The sequence below is a fragment of the Scomber japonicus genome, chromosome 7 (assembly GCF_027409825.1).
Source record: "Scomber japonicus isolate fScoJap1 chromosome 7, fScoJap1.pri, whole genome shotgun sequence".
In the NCBI taxonomy this organism is placed as follows: domain Eukaryota; kingdom Metazoa; phylum Chordata; class Actinopteri; order Scombriformes; family Scombridae; genus Scomber; species Scomber japonicus.
In genome coordinates, this window is record NC_070584.1 from 23,020,004 (window position 1) to 23,036,713 (window position 16,710).

General features: G+C 38.2%; 1 protein-coding gene across 1 annotated transcript; it reads left to right on the top strand.

Annotated features, from left to right (window-relative positions):
- Positions 1-2,955: 2,955 nt before the first annotated feature.
- Positions 2,956-12,837, top strand: LOC128362253 (phosphatidylinositol 3-kinase regulatory subunit gamma-like). The gene is made up of 12 exons (XM_053322995.1): positions 2,956-3,208; positions 5,513-5,653; positions 6,243-6,342; positions 6,601-6,699; positions 8,307-8,487; positions 9,186-9,188; positions 9,575-9,694; positions 10,020-10,162; positions 10,889-11,068; positions 11,800-11,871; positions 12,096-12,257; positions 12,648-12,837. Exons 1-12 carry the CDS (start codon positions 2,956-2,958, stop codon positions 12,835-12,837), a joined length of 1,644 nt encoding a protein of 547 aa, XP_053178970.1.
- The last annotated feature ends 3,873 nt before the right edge of the window (positions 12,838-16,710 follow it).

Genomic DNA, 16,710 nt, shown 5'->3' on the forward strand with positions numbered 1-16,710 from the left:
GATCTGAGCCACGTGTGCGTCCAGCTACGTCTCTTTGCCGCTTCATGGATGTCGATGAAACGTTGGCTTCCTCTGTCGCCCGCAATCTTCTGTCTTGGCCCAGGTAGGTGCGTACTGTCCCAAACTACTGAGTTTCCCAATGATGTTTCCTTTTTTCCAGGCTGTTTGGATGTTATCTACAACAGAAGTTGCCATTTTGAAAGTTCCGTGCATGATTAGTCTCGATATCTCTGTCGTTCCAAGCTTAGGTATGGGACGATGAAAAGCTTGAAGGCGATAGGCAAATGTGACATATGTCAACCGTCCCGTTTTTGGAATGCATTGATTGATAAACGACTATGACCAAATTTCCGTAAAAAAAACAAACAATAATACGTTAGGAGGACAGTCACCAGCTGCAGATTCGATACCTTCAACATTATCTATTCAGTGTTGGCTTGCGGATTTCAATTATGCTTGTCCAGTGGTTTTCCTTATGGATCCACCAATCCAATAATAGTGCATGAGACATGCAAACACTATTTACTTTGTTCTGACTCGGTTATCATTAAAACACATTCTAGTTTGGGAAGGTACATTTTTTATGACTCATACATTAATTTTAACACCTAAAAAGGTTCTCAATGACTTGTGTTGAAAAGTAACACAAATGTGTGTCGTCCCAGATGAATGCGTCCCGCAAGTTTTTTTTTAGGACAAAAGTATCAAAACATGAGAAAACAGGCTCATCTGATAAAGATCGAAGGACTTCATTCAAAGTAATGTTTTATTATCCCGCATCAAGAACTGGACACAATGTGCCATCAACATCGAGCTGCGCACCATTGGAAATGTTTCATTGCTGACGCCATTTTCAACACTTTGACTTCCGATCTTTAATACTGCATCACTCAGTAAATGTATATATTACTATACGCTTCTCTTATTCACACAGATAACATTCTAAATATATGTAATGACAACACAGTTATCACATAATCAGTATATTTTTAAAGCTTTTTGATCATTCTGATGCCTTAAAAAAATCAATTACTTGTTTATTTTCAGTTGCAGTTTACAGATAGCAAATATGCCTTTTTGATTTTCTGTTGAAACCAAATTGATCGAGATAGGATCTGATCAATCATGTTTGAAAACAACAAAACATAGAAGACATTTTGATTGAAATAAAGATACAGTAAATGTTTCTCTTGTATAGCAGCTAGTGGATGCTCCCACCTCACATCTCTTCGATAAGATGTCACACTGTAAAGACTATAGGAGCATAATGAACCGCTGACTAATCCCAGATGCTTGCGAGAGGAAAAAGGATTTAGCTGCAGCCCCCCTGAATTCTTTACCATGTAATGGGTTTCATCACATAACACTGTACAGTCACTATGTTAAGTGTGGAGATAGACTTCACCAAAAGTAATCCTGTGAAGTACCAATTCATAGAAAAACCAAAAGCAATTGTAAATAAATCTTGTACATTACATTCAGGATATTTTTCCCTTTAACTTTCAAGGGTGACACTGGAGTAAAGATGATCATATTTTGGGATAAAGACTAACTCACAAGAGCAGATCATAATAACTTGTTTTTTCTCCGGATGTTTAACAAGGTGCAGAGTGCTGGGGCAACATGACTTTTATTGTAACCAAAAAATCTGCTTGAATATATCTCCAATTATGCTGTTAAAGTGGATTTGGTCAGTTGTGCAAATAGCAATTTTATTTTTTTCACTACTATCTGAGATCTGTTGTGATGCAGCTTCTTCTCATGGATGATAATATATATTTTTTTAAATCAAGGACTGCAAGACTGTGGAAAGACCATTTTTCTTCTGGATACAGCTTGGTCTATTTTCCTCATGCTCTGACTTTCAATGCTTAAAACATATATTATATATTACAAAATAATAGGAACAACCCCCACACAACCACCCACTATGACCTGCGTAATAAAGAATTATCAGTTTTCTACCAACATCATCAAAAACTGAAAATATATAAGCTTCGTAAAAGGAGCTCCGTCCAGGATTCTCATCTCCTTTTTGCCTCACTTTAAACTGTAATCCATTGGAAGAAAAACTAACAAGCTGTTGAATTTGACTGTATTTAATGGTACAGATGTTCCTAATAAAACGCTTGGTGAGTGTAAATAGAGTGTATTATATTTGTATTATTACTGTATTTATTATATTATACAAGCCATGCCAAAAAGCCTGCTCAGACATAACTGGAGCAATTTTTTTAAGGCCTATGCACCACATCTCAAACTTAACGGCTTCACTGGTCTGTAGCAGTATCAGTCTTATCAGTGTGGGTAATAAGATTTGTTAAATAATACAATTTATTATCATTTATCTATTATTAACACTTGGCCAGATGTTGACATTTAGGATCAATACTGAAAGTAAATACACATTTTAACACCTTATAAAATTATAAAATACAGCTAATTTTCCCATTCTAAAGAACTGATTCTTGGACTTTGTTTGTACCGTTTCTGTTTTAGGTTTTCTTATATGAGGTGATGCATGAATCCTTGAGGAAGAATAGTGCAGTGACTCTCTTGCAGGTTTATAACTCAACAACTAGCGTCAAGGTGTATATGAGCCATGCACTGAACCATCCAGCAGCTCAGTAAGCAACTGTGGTTGTTCGGGGTGGATCCAAGTATGGATCCCTTTACGCGAATGACTGAAACAGACCAGCACTTGAGGGCATAAAACTGAAAACAAGATCTGCTGGTAATGTCATCGTACTGCTCCATCATGTGGTTAAACCAGGGATTCAGCCTGAGGAAGATGCTGCACCTCCACAACACAGGGCAGCCATGAACTCTGCACCGTCACCCTCTCTATCCTCAGCCATGAGTGTAACTGTAAGCTGATAATATGTGATCAACTGCATCCTGCTGCTTCACCACCTCAGTAAAACCTAGCTGGACTATTCAGTCTTTGTTATGAAAATGGCAGACGAGGGTTTTCATGTCTGGACAGAGGACATCGAGCTCCAGCCAGCTGATTTTCCAACGTCATCACTAGCATCCCTCCATCTCATGGACGAGGCTGTGGTCATTAACGAGAACACCAACCAGATGGGTGATAATCCCGAGCCCCATTCTGTATGTCCTCTGATGATGTCATCACCGCTCAACCAATCACAACAGCTGACAGACATGTCCATGGCTACAAGGCCTGAGCCTTCACCAGCAGATCAAGGTAAAATTAAAGATGCTATCTGCAATATTTAACTGATTAATAGGTAAATAATTTTGATGATAGTAGATCATGTGATACATTTGAATAAATTCAACAAAACAAATCGAAAATGAGATACACAATCTTATAACAAGAAGTGTTGATTATTAGCTCTATTTGCTCTAAAGAACAGCTTCAGATTTCCCTCCTGATCAGACATGGAAGCTTACAATGTAAAATTCAGTGGGGATATGAGTTTTGATCGGGCCCGTATTCAGAGTTAAGTTCACAAACCAATCCTCTGCTACATTTCACTTTCCTGTCTGTGAGGTCAAATTAATTCACCTGATGTTTATTTCTTCTGCATGTCATCTGTGTCCGTATTGCGGTTTTTACTGTTTTGTTGTGTAATCTGGATCAAACTGAACATAAACTTCACCAAAAATGTACAGGCCTATATTAGATCATGGTCCTATTCACAGGAAATATATTGGTCTCTCAAAATCAATGCTGCAATTATGTATACAGTAGATGTAATCATGAATGGACAACAGAGTAGCAAAGTTATTTTTGGGCATGCATGTTTCATTTTCAGCATGTTAGTTGATGACAGGTGGAGCACTTTTAAGGCTGGGCGTGAAAAAATAGGAGGGGTGGGTGTAAAAAAATCAGTTCATACAATTTGTGTGTGTGTGTGTGTGTGTGTGTGTGTGTGTGTGTGTGTGTGTGTGTGTGTGTGTGTTTCCTCCAACTAAAATTTAAAAGAGGACTTAGCAATAAAAAATAGGGAGAAATATTTTTTGCTGCTCTGTATTCACTTTTTAAAGTTTGAATTTAAAAGCTTAACTGACTAATTTTGGTCTTTCAGTGTAGCTCCAAGTTTTTTACAGATTTGTACAGTGAGCTTTATTTTAAAACATGATAACATAACTTAGTTTTGATTGATAAATGATGAATTTGATATATATGGTATATGGCATTATTGTCAGGACTGTATGCCTCTGAGTCTGACATGCTCTATCTTTGATAGCTTCAAATGTTTTGCACTGTTGCACTTCACTTTGTTTCAGAGTGTAAGTGAAAAGTATGTTTATGTAAAAGCAGATCAATTCCTGTTAAATTAAGAATTCCGATTGTTATATTGTTGTTGTTGATGCCAAAACTGTTAATTTGGTTCTGAAGCAAAATATTTTGATAACAAATAAATCAAACAAACCCTCAAAAATGAACAATTCATAACCTCTCTGGTAACCACTTTGTGTTTAGAATTCATGTCTGCAGTCCATATTCGAGGATCTTAAAGGAATGAATATGTGAATGTCTGAAATACAGTTTGGGGAAAAACTATTAACTTTATAAAACTGATACTCCACTCTTCAAGTCCAAAGAACAATAACAAAATGTTGGTTGTACACTTTTTTGTTTACAGTTATAGTTTTTAATACCCTCAAATCCAAGAGAGATTTTCAGTTTCACCAAGTCCCAGAGAAATGGTGGCAGGTGGGATCATGTTGGGTTTAAGGGTTTAGAGAGATGAATGATTCACCTACAAGCTTTATTAGATGAAAGCAATTTATGACCAGGCAAGTTTTGACAGAGCTTCAATGTATGTAGGCAGTGGGCTAATGAGTTCACGCCCTTTCTAATTTTACAACAGCATACGTACATTCCTCCAACATACAGCTCCGTCTGCAGCAGCAATTTAATGCATCTCCGGGCCATCACAAGTGTTGAAAGGGTGATCTACATTAACTGCTAACAGCACGCCCCGCTCTACATGTATCAGCACATGTATCAGCACACGTGTGCATAGCCTCACACTGGTAAACAAAAACATTTCACACTTAAATGTAACGCGTTTGGAAAATGCCTGACAGACAGGCTCTCACCTTTCCCTGCTTCTCAAATGCTACAATAATACAAACAGAGACAAACAAACACAGAGGTAGATCAACCCCAGTCCTTGAGGCCGACATGGCATCTCGCTGCAGACAGCTGTTGTTTGTTAGGCGAGGCGAGGCGAGGCGAGGCAAGGCGAGGTCGAGCACTAAGCAGTACTGAGTCTGGCCGAGTGTGCCTGAGCGTTAAGGAGTGCCAGTTCTGGTATTTTAGGCAGTCAGACAGTGTCACCTGTCAGCAGACTAGTCTGGACAGAGTCTCCCACATGGTGCAAGACTAAGCAACACAACGATATCTCTCTCTGGAGTCCTTGTCAGTGGGCCAGCAGTGTGTGCATAACACACACAAAAAGCAGATAGCCACATACAGCCTGGTCTGAGCGGGCATCGTGGGTAACACCGGGTCATTCTACGGTTGATGTTGCAGAATTCCTGGAGCCAGAGATGGGCCAAAACGACAGCGAGGCTCAGTCTCATACTCTGACGGCGTTCCTGCAGGACCTTTCCTTCCCTGTTGATAACGATGATGTGTTTCCTGCCCTGAGAACCAACGTCGCCAAGGAAGGAGGTACTGTCTTTGTCCTACTTGTTTAAATTTAAACATCCTTTGAAGGATAATTAATCAATTCTGCTCAAAATTAAGGAAAAGTCTTTTTATGCTTCATGATTGTTTGTTTACCACTAAACTTCAGATTTCTAGTCCATTTATTGCCTCTTGTGTTTTGTTATTTTTTAAATGTGAACTTTAAACCAAGAAATGAGTTTCTTTGAGGAATTATAACTTGAAACTTGAAAGAAGCCTATTTTTTTCCAGTCTGTGTGAAATGGGTTTTACAGGAGCTACACAATGAGTCAAATAACGGTACAAAGATAGACACTATGATGGATTATCTCAGATTTGAACACTGACCGAGAGTGAATTGCAGAAAACGGCTTCTTTGTGATGACCAAAACTAGTCCTGATACTTCTAACTATGCTGACTGTATCCAGATACACAGACATACAATGTTAGCATTAACTAAACAAAAAAAACGAATTCTAAAAAAATAATCTCAATCTCTTCATTGTTATTGAAAATGGCAAATTTACAAACTTTGACTTTTTGTCTTTCTTTTCTTTGATAATTCTGTTTCTATTTTGTTACCTCTGTCTTCAGAGCTTCAACCCAAGAACATTACCAAAGCTATGGCAGCATGTGACAGCGCTGATGACAACCAGCTGTGCGATGCAGAATGGTACTGGGGCAACATCTCGAGGTATTGATTGTTTTCATAGTTCATAATGTTGATGTCTTGATATATGGTCTGTTTATGAGATTCATTAGTTTTACCTGTTACAAGCCTTATATGTAAAAACCCAACAGACTTTAGTAACAAAGAGCTATTTTCACCCATTAGCATATTAATTTCAGCTTTTGTAGCTTGCAGTTTTTTTGCTTTTTTGGTTTTTAGGTTGTTTTCCTCTCGCTCCAACATAAACTGATTAAAACCTCAATATGCTTTGTGTTTGTCCAGAGAGGAAGTGAATGAGATGATGAGAAACACCCCTGATGGCACATTCCTGGTCCGAGATGCTACCAGTAGAGTTAAGGGGGAATATACTCTGACACTGAGGTAACTACGTGTGTAACTTATGTTTTGTGGACACAGCTGATCTCCATAAGTTCCATAAGTACACATCGTAGAAACACTGTTTCCATGTGTTACAAGTTGCTCTGTATGGGTACAGTACAATAACAGTACAGTGAAATGCTAATATTACAATATTAAAGGGTCTATTTGACCCACATTGAATACCTCTAGTCACAGGTATGTTGTTTGGCGGTTTCAAAGTCTAACTTTGGTTTTTCGGGTTAAAAGTCTAAATTTAGTTTTACTGGTTTCATGGTGTAGTATTATACATTTCCTGGTTTCAGTCTAATTTTAGTTGAATCAAGACAGACTAGTTTACAGATATAATGTTTTGTTGATTACAGTCTGGCGTAGACTCCAGCAGTCAGCAACATAATACCCTGTCAGATCGGCTCCAACTTTTATCAATGCTATCAACACCATCTGTGTAGCGGCTCGCACTTCATACTTGCTTTATGTGCGTAACTGTGACCTAAAGCTGTTTTTAGGCTTCGAGTCTATTTTGTTCTGATTTACGGGCGTTAGTCCATTCACTGCCGGTTAAGACACTGATGGAAGCCAGCAGCAACTGAGCTGCTGCTTTCTCTCTGCAGCTGATGTAGTAAAAATATTTAGACTGAGAGATGACACCGTGTTGATTGGTTGTTGGCCTCCAGGTAGATGTCTGTGCAGGACTGAATTCAGACAATGCATTTGTATGTGCAGTTAAGCTCAATAATAAGCCTCTCATATTTTATCCTGCACTCATCCTACAGACACAATGCTGACCGCTCCCGCCCACATTAGAGGAAATACCTACAACATGTACAATAACAGAGTCCTGCAGGACTCACAGCATTGTTTTCTAGTTAGCAGCCTCCCCAAATTTCAGCAAGCCAAAATGTTTATCTTACAAAAGTGATATATAAATCTAAATTAAATCTGTGGTATGTAATTTAACATTTTTTACATCCACACTATGAAACAAATAAACTGGAGCATTGGCAGAGAGGCTGACAGGAAACAGGGAGAGAGAGAGAGAGAGAGAGAGAGAGAGAGCTGTAACATGGGTCCCTGGCCGCATTCAAACCAGGAATGCTGCGATTATGTGGCATGCGCTCTAACCACTTGACCACCAGGGCAGAATGTGGAGCAATGAATAAAAGGAGGGCAGGAGAGATATACTGTAGGTTGTCTTCTTCATGCAAATTTACTTGAGCTCTATTCTTCCAAGTTTATAGAGGGAAAAACCTTTAACTTCTATTTGGTGCACTGGACTATGTTGGATTGAAGGAACAGGTGGTTGAATAAATATTTGCTTCAAAATGCAGAAAATACTGTGTGCTCGTACTCCCAACACAGAAAACTTTTGAAGCAAAAAAAAAAAAAAAAAAATCTGACAATGAGAGCTGTCCTCTAAATAGAAGTAGCTCAGGCAATAAACTAAACTACTTACAGCTCAGGGATTATGTACTGTACCAGTGGTGGCAGCCTGAAACTTGCACTGGTGCTAAAGGGACATTTAATTGTTTGTTTTAACTACGGGCTTTCACTGGGAGTATTTTTGGCAGCCTTTTTGCAATAGTTACAGTATGCTTTAATCTTTGCAGGAAAGATGGATCTAACAGACTGATAAAGATCTTCCACCAAGAGGGGAAGTATGGCTTCTCTGAGCCACTGTCCTTCCCCTCTGTGGTGGGCCTGATCCAGTACTACCAGAACAAGTCATTGGCCCTGTACAACTCTAAACTGGATACACGGTTATGCTACCCTATCTCCAAATATCAGCAGGTGGGTTTGTGTGGTTTCTAGCTGTGCATGCGTGCTTTCTTACATATTACAATAACCACAACATTCAGGGAGATGGAGATGTTATTGCAGCTATTAATGAATCCATAAATAACACTGACCTGCTGTACCTGTACAACTTTTGGCGATATTTTACACAGCCAAGGCTGAGTATCATACTTCTAAAAATCAGTGCCAATACAGATGTATAACTAAACAATACCTTTTTAACAGAAGAAAAAGTCCACAAGCACTTATAGTAGTCAAGAATTAGGTAAACATTGAACTAAATAAATTAATATTTAATGCTAGTGTTTTTCAGTAGTACTACAGACACATTTTGTTCAGGACCAAAATAAATTGAGGTTTGATGTCTAGCCGTATACATGAGCTGATAAAAGAAGTGATTAAATTAAATGCTAAGGCAAGGCTCAATGAGTCAGAAGCGTAACTCTGCACTGTGGAAACCCAGACGTTAGCTACTATAGTTAGCCAGTCCCCAGTAGGCGGTTTGGATGCCAAAAAAAAGTGATCTTTCATGCCTAAACAGTCTTGGGAAATTGTCTGAACAGCAAAATGAGCTGTATTTTGAACAAGGTCTTCTAATAGTTATGAACTTTTGTTTTCAATCAGAGGCTTTAAAGGTGCAGTGTGTAAGATTCCGTGGCATTTATTGGTGAATACAACCACCCCCTTCCAAGCATGTAGGAGAACGTATGGTGGCCATTAAACTTGTGAAAAATGTTAAAGGCTGTTTGTCCATTACTGTACTACTGTAGAAACATGGCAGGCTCTTTGGAAGAGGAGCAGCTTCCTATGTAGATACACAGGGCTCATTATTAGGGAACAAAAACAATCATTATTTACAGGTAGTTATACACTATTTAAAACACTTACTTATGAATATTATTATTCCATTTCTGCCAAATCTGTACCACTAGATGCCAATAAATAACAAACAGCATCTTTAAGTGGAAATAACTTGAAACAATGAAAAACCTTCTGCAATATTAGCTTAGATTAAAAAAAGCCATATTAACAATGGACTTACTCCTGAATAGCTTTTACATTATTGTCTATGCAGCCGCAGGTTGTGATGGAAGTAAACACTGATGCAGTTGGAGCACAGCTGAGGACATTTCAGGATCAATACAAAGAGAAGAGCAAAGAGTTTGACCATCTGTATGAAGAGTTTAACCAATCGTCACAGGTACAGCAGCCTCCCAAACACTGAGACTTCTTTTAAGTAAGAAAATCAGTCGTTTTCTGCAATATACCTTTAACCAACTACCTCATTAAGCAACTTCTTTTTTTAATGTGCTGTTCTAACTTTGAGTGTCTAATAGCGCTTTCCTAACACAAGAAGTCATAATAATTTAATCTGTCTACAATCTGGACAATTATGTTCAAAACTTTGTAACACTTAATGTTATAATATGAAACTTTAAAGCATATTTTATGATTGCATATACTCTTGTTGAACAGCATTGGTTGTGAAGCCTTAAATGGGTAAAGACTCTTTCTTCTCCTCACAGGAACTGCAGACCAAACGAACAGCCATTGAGGCTTTCAGTGAAATTATTCGGATATTCGAGGAGGAGTGTGAGACCCAAGAACGCTACAGCAAGGAGTACATTGACATGTTTCTCACATTAGACAGCAGTACAGAGACCGACAAGTAAGCTTCTAAATACACTTAACATTTTTAACAATTGAGATACTTTTGATATATTTAATTTTTTAACTTCATGCAGATTAAGAAAAAATACACAATCAAATTGACTCAGTGCTGCATGTCAACATGTTCACAGCATTCACTGTAAATAAATATGGATGACACGCCTCTACTTCCTGCAGCTATGCAAAAGTGAATCCAAATAATCTCCTCACAGGGAGCAGTCATCTTGCTTGTGTGACGTGATTTGGAGTAAGAGTCTGGGCTGTGGGACACACCCCCTCAGCTGCCCTGCCAGCTGACAGAGGTTCGAATGAGGCTGCCACAGCTGTCAATCATGACGTTACACCTCCTTTTTATATAATCAAATAACTAATTAAAAACAAACTTATCAGACGAACAAGCACATGGACAAACATCAATATGACAAAAATAACAATAATAACAATAAAATAGAATTACAGAAATTGGGGGCAAAAAAAGATTTCAAGTGCACATTGATTTGTTTTGGTGTGGCTCATGTCCCATCTGCTCACATGGAGAGGGCAGGATGTATGAGCTATACTGCAGACTGCCACCAGGTGGCAATCAAGATGTTTTGACTTCAGTTTTGCGGAGCTGTGATGGCATCTGTATTTATATACAGTCAATGGTTCACAGCAATTGACCAAATTTGGAATTGTTTATTGTTTACTAAAGTTGTTCCTTCTCGTTCTTCTATTCTCCTCCCAGGATTCAAAACAACTCTGATGAGCTGCAGTCGAGGGTGGAAGAGATCCACAACAGCAAGAAGAAGTTGGAGGAGGAGCTGAGAAGGAAGGTGCTGGCTCACATGGAGGTCGACCGCAAAATGAACAGCCTGAAGCCTGACCTCGTGCAGCTCAGGAAGATCAGAGATCAATACCTGCTGTAAGTTCAAACTTTCAGCTGCAACTTCGGTGTACAGCTCCATACAGATCATATAAAGTAATATCAATATTTATCCATCTTTAAATTACAAATAAATAAAAGGACGTATGGATAAGAGGTCACCCCATATTGGGTGCCAAACCGCAGCGCAAATCAGATGTGCTAATAAGACTTTTGTTAATAAGCTAACAAGCTGACATGAGATAAAATATATGCTGGTGTTCAGTTCAAAAACATGCATCACTCACAAACAGCTGAGTTGTAAATATAGAAAGAAGACAATCAGCTGTTCTCATTCTTGTTTCCACAGCTGTGAATGTCCACATATTGAGTCTGATGGAAAGGGAGTCTAAATGTTCTGCATGTTCCTGTTCTATCTTCAGTAAATATAAATATGCAGATCTGTTCATGTTTTACTGGGTTGTGTTTTTACCTGAATGAGTTCTGTGTCTTTTTAACAAATAAAGCAAAACTGAAGGTCTAATAGAAGAATGATGTTATTATAATGCATCAACAGCACTTAAAAAAAGAGAGTTCAGCTTTAGTTTCACCAAAATGTGTTGTTACAATGTATAATCTGACCACCGCATATTTAAAACAGTGCCCCACCTCGCTGTTATCATCACTGTAAAAAAGGCTACAGCCAGTAATAGGCAGTTTTATTTAAAGTCAGAATTTAATTTGTCCAAATTAAAAGGATTTTCCTCTATCTTATCTTGTCCATGCTGCAGCTGGCTCACCCAGCAAGGAACCGGTCAGACTCAGATTAACGATTGGCTTGGTATCAGGAATGAAGAAGAAGAGTGAGTATTATCATTTATTCAGTTCAATAGATAATTGCAGGAATTTCTTTTGTCACTTTTGGAAACTTAATCTCAAGTACAGCTCACTGAAGTGTGAAAGCATGCTTTAACTTATTTTGTCTGGAGAATAATGATCTGATTAATGGATATTTAAATGTGCTGTGAATTGCATGCATGCTTTCTTTTAACCCATCTACCTCAACCATCTACCCAACCTCCAACAGCCCGTACACGCTGGCAGACGACACGCACCTGGAGGAGACGAGTTGGTATGTTGGAGGAATGAGACGGAAGGAGGCAGAAGAGCTGCTGAGGGGGAGGAGGGATGGTACCTTCCTCATCAGAGACAGCCAAACTCAGAGAGGCTCCTTTGCCTGCTCTGTTGTGTGAGTACTTTTAGATTTGTTTGTTTTAGGCATTTAAAAAAGAAGGTAGAATTCACAACATTTTAACTTAGATATGTGATCATTTATTTGCCAATCCTAATTGATCACATGAAAATTGACAATTAATGTGCAATATAGCCTTTTTAAATTAATTAATTTACTTTTTGGTGTATTAGGGCTTCTAACATGTGACACAGTCTGAAGGTTGATGTTTTTATCTAAATTGCCAAAGTGCCATGACAGCACATATTTTGGCACATGTGGGTGTGATACAAATTAAACCCCTGACCTTAACCGTGTTGGATTTAGGTGTCAAAACGAGTGTATTATTATATGTTTTGTTGGAAGAGGCAATTGTGCGCGGAAAGTGACAGGTTTCCTCTTGTGCAGCGTGGACGGGGATGTGAAACACTGTGTGATCTACAGGACGTCCACAGGGTACGGTTTCGCTGAGCCCTACAACCTGTACTCCTCACTGAGAGAGCTGGTCCTCCACTATCGACACACATCCCTAATCCAGCACAACCAGCAGCTGAATGTAACCCTGGCCTGGCCTGCTCTCAGCCAGCAGCCCAGCTGAGAAAAACACCAGCAAGCCACCCTGATGGCACTTTCCCAAAGCTTCACTGTATTAGCACTGACGATGCACCCGTATGGACACTGTTTCCCAGCAGTACTGGTTAGTGTTGTCACCATAAAACAAATGTTAACAATTTGAGTGATAAGATTTGGATAACTAAAATCCAACATTCATTTGATGTCACAGCAAACAAAAAAAGCATTACTGAGTAAAAGTCAGTGAAATGCTTAAGCTGAGCAGATTTTCTACAGCAGTTTTAGGGACGATTAGGTCACTGTCATTGCTTTGGATTGCTCAGTTTTGTTCCCAGCTGTCAGTTTGCTGTCAAAAGTGAGACTGAAGCTTTGTTTTGAAATATTTTCCTTTTAAAAAGCTATTATTTCTAATATTTAAGAGCCCATTTACTCACCATTTGCACATACAGCTTGCAAAACACAATTGGGAGTCTTTTGCAGCTGTACTGAGGTACTACTGAAATTTTGCCTTGTTATGACGACACTAATTCTGTTCTCAGTGAGTTTCCCCTTACCTATGAATAAGAAAGTTGTGACAATCCTAACAGTGCATCAGTTTTAATGACATAATCAGGGTAACACAGGATAGTAGTATCTGACTTTCAGGATACTAATACTAAGTGATTGCTTTTATATTGATAAAAATCAAAACAGAAACATCTTTTTGTTTATTGTCACTGAGCACAGGACTGTATAGTGTACTGGTGGACTAATCCAGACTATAATTGTTTCAGCACCATTTTTTTTGTTTTCTTCTGAAAGGCAAACAAGAAATCAGAAATACTTTAAGGGTAGCTTCATTCAGTTTAATAATCTAGCGCCCTAACAACTAGTGGTGACAACATGCTTTTTCCACACTCAATGATGTACTGTGGCACTAAAGCACCACTTCACATCACAGCTGGGTGTGGTCATAGCCTATAGAGGCCGGTCTAGCTATGTTTTTCCTCCTTTCAAAATCTAGTATGGACTTTGGCACTATAATACATAGCCTTTGTCTCAAGATTTGGCCACTCTTGCCTTATACCTCAAACATTTGTAACATTTGTAACTGAAAAAGTGAATTTGTTGCATCCATGTAGAGAATATATTACAAATCCAGAGAAATCTGTGCAGCAGTGTTTATGGTGCATCTGGGGAACTGAGCTCTGGGTGGGACTATGCACTACCCAGCATGTGTGCATTATGGATAATGTAGTAACTGAAGAGACACACCAGCACTTTAGCCAAAAACAAAGAAAATCTGAACACACACAGACAGAGATTGCAGTTAAGACATTTCTTAGATTGCGTATGTGATTTCACATATTGATGTTGCTGGTTTGAAAAAAAAATTGTACTTATGTCAGTGATTATGGATATAATTTAATTTCCTGACAGACATCTGTGAATATTTTAGTTTTTACACACAGTTTTTCACAGGAAGTAAAGCACTCAAGGCTAATGAAACTCATTTAATTCTTCACTCTGCAATGTTTCCACATGTCTTCAAACCGTTAGAGATAAGACTAAATATAAAGCTTGTACAAATTCATGGATTCTACTTCTGGGGTGTATTTATAGATCTTTTGCGTGTATATTTTGTATTTGATTATTGCACCTTTCAAATTATTCTGATGAGTAATTTTTGTTGTTGTAGAGAAATGGGACATTCATGGTAAAGTTAGTGTAGTCTATGTGTTGCTTTAAGCTCATCCAGAAATAACAAAGTGTTAGCAAACATGAGGCACAATCAACGATTGAAAGAATTTCTGTGTGCTGTATGCATCGCAAATAGTTGGAATAATAACCATCATTTTCTTACTTTTTACGCAAGGTATCAATTTGGTTCAGAATAGTTTTTGATGAGTCCGACTTTTTGTTTTTCTCTATGGCTTTGAGAGGATTTGGGGTTGGAGTAAATGATCCAGAAGTTTTCATGGGGCTTTTGGAGCCTAAAGTATAGGGATAACATACAGGTGTTTTAGATCTCCAGTTCTGATTGAAAAGTGCCTTTAAGTGCTTCTGTTTTATCCATCATATTTCTCTTTGTATTGGAGGTATGTTAAAGATCCCCTCCAGTGAAAATCTAGTTTTTAACCTTGTGAACATGTCCATGTGGTGTTTTTCTAACGTTACAAGACATATCAGTGGTGAAATAAGCACTCGATGCCATGGCTGAGCATTTCCGCTGTGAAACTGCAGTGTACCAAGGACAGTCAGATTCAGGACAACGGATTCAGTCAGGCAGGATTTCATACATCACTAATCTAAGGAACCTATCATTTATAATTAAAGATAAATTATATCCAGAATCTACCTCCTCAGGTTTTCCCTGACAGCTGAGTGCAATCTACACAGAAGTAGCAGTCTGTCGAGTTGAAAAGCTGAGTCCAGCATATTGCTGTTTAACCAAGTTTTCATCAGGAGAAAAAGACTTCTCCTGATGAATGCTCAGCCTCAGTCCAATCAGATGCATTTTGTTATTAAGTCAGCGAACGTTGACCAGAAAGAGCGATGGAATAGTCGGCCTAGTCACATCAACTTTTAGCTTGGCCAACAGACCAGCCCGCTTACCCCTCTTCTGCTTCTGTGCACGCTTCTCTGAGCCATTATAGTCTGCTGAGCACCGTTCTGAGCTTCGGTGGCGAGTTTTGATAATGTTCACTAGTTCTACCTTCTTGGCCTAGTTGCACTGGTCGTGTTATCTGCACTCTTACTCACATAAGAGAAGATTCCCAAACACTGTTTATGCCATAGCCATGAGCCAGAGAAGTCGCTGCACTGCTGGTATGCCACCATGTATATATTTAAATATTCATAGATACTGGAATTTTGAATGATGGAGAAAGTAGATGTTATTTTAAGGATTTTATCATTATAATTTCTATAATGTCCTATTTTTATATGTCTTAATACACAATGGGTATAGAAAACATACAAAGCTATCATAGATTCTTTACTATAGAATCTGGTTGCATACAGCATGACTGTTTGCACCATTATATTTAAGTCATTATATTTTATTATTTAGTAAAAGTAGGTTTCACTGACATTATTTACCCTGGCATCTGCAAAAAGGAAAATTAACATCACAAAAATTAAAAACTATACCCACTAGATTGGCCAAAGTACTAGTTGCATTTAGATAAAGTTTTAAATAGAAATAATATAAAAAAACAAAAGCTTGACCAGGAAACTAATAATATACATTGTGTTGTATATACAAATTATATATAGTATTAATAAGGAGCTGCACAAAATTGTACTGTTACTTCAATGTACAGTCTATTTCGCAAACTGTGTAAGTTAGCTTTGCTAGTTAGCAAATTACCTAACAAGGTGAGATTCCAGTCATTGTGGACCAAACACAGATTATTACCATAAAATGTAAATTATTCTATACATTTGGATTCATTTGTTTCTAATGTGTTTGTTGGTGTATCTATGAAATAATAATTTTTGGTAAACAGTAGCGGAAATCTAGGATGAAATCTACTTTCTTCTTAAGTTTGAGGCATAATCAAAATGATGGTCAATAATGATGAATCTCATTTTTGAATCAAAATGTGTTTACATTTCAGACCTACCCAGGGCTAGCAGGTTTTCTAAACAGGGAGTGTCTTTGATTGTGTACTTTGTGAGTAGAGATGAACTGGTGCTTGTGTATCACAGTGAATCATTCAAACTATTTTTATAGAAAAAACTGCAGCTGTAAGTATCAGTTATTTCCACTACATGGTATTGGCTCGGCTCAACTCGACTCTACTCGCTTTTGGCACCCAGAGTGGATAGTAACCCCTCAGTGTAGCTAATAGCAGCTACATCGTAGTGAGGCTCCCCTGAAACTGCTGTGGCGTCATTTTTAAAACAACACAAA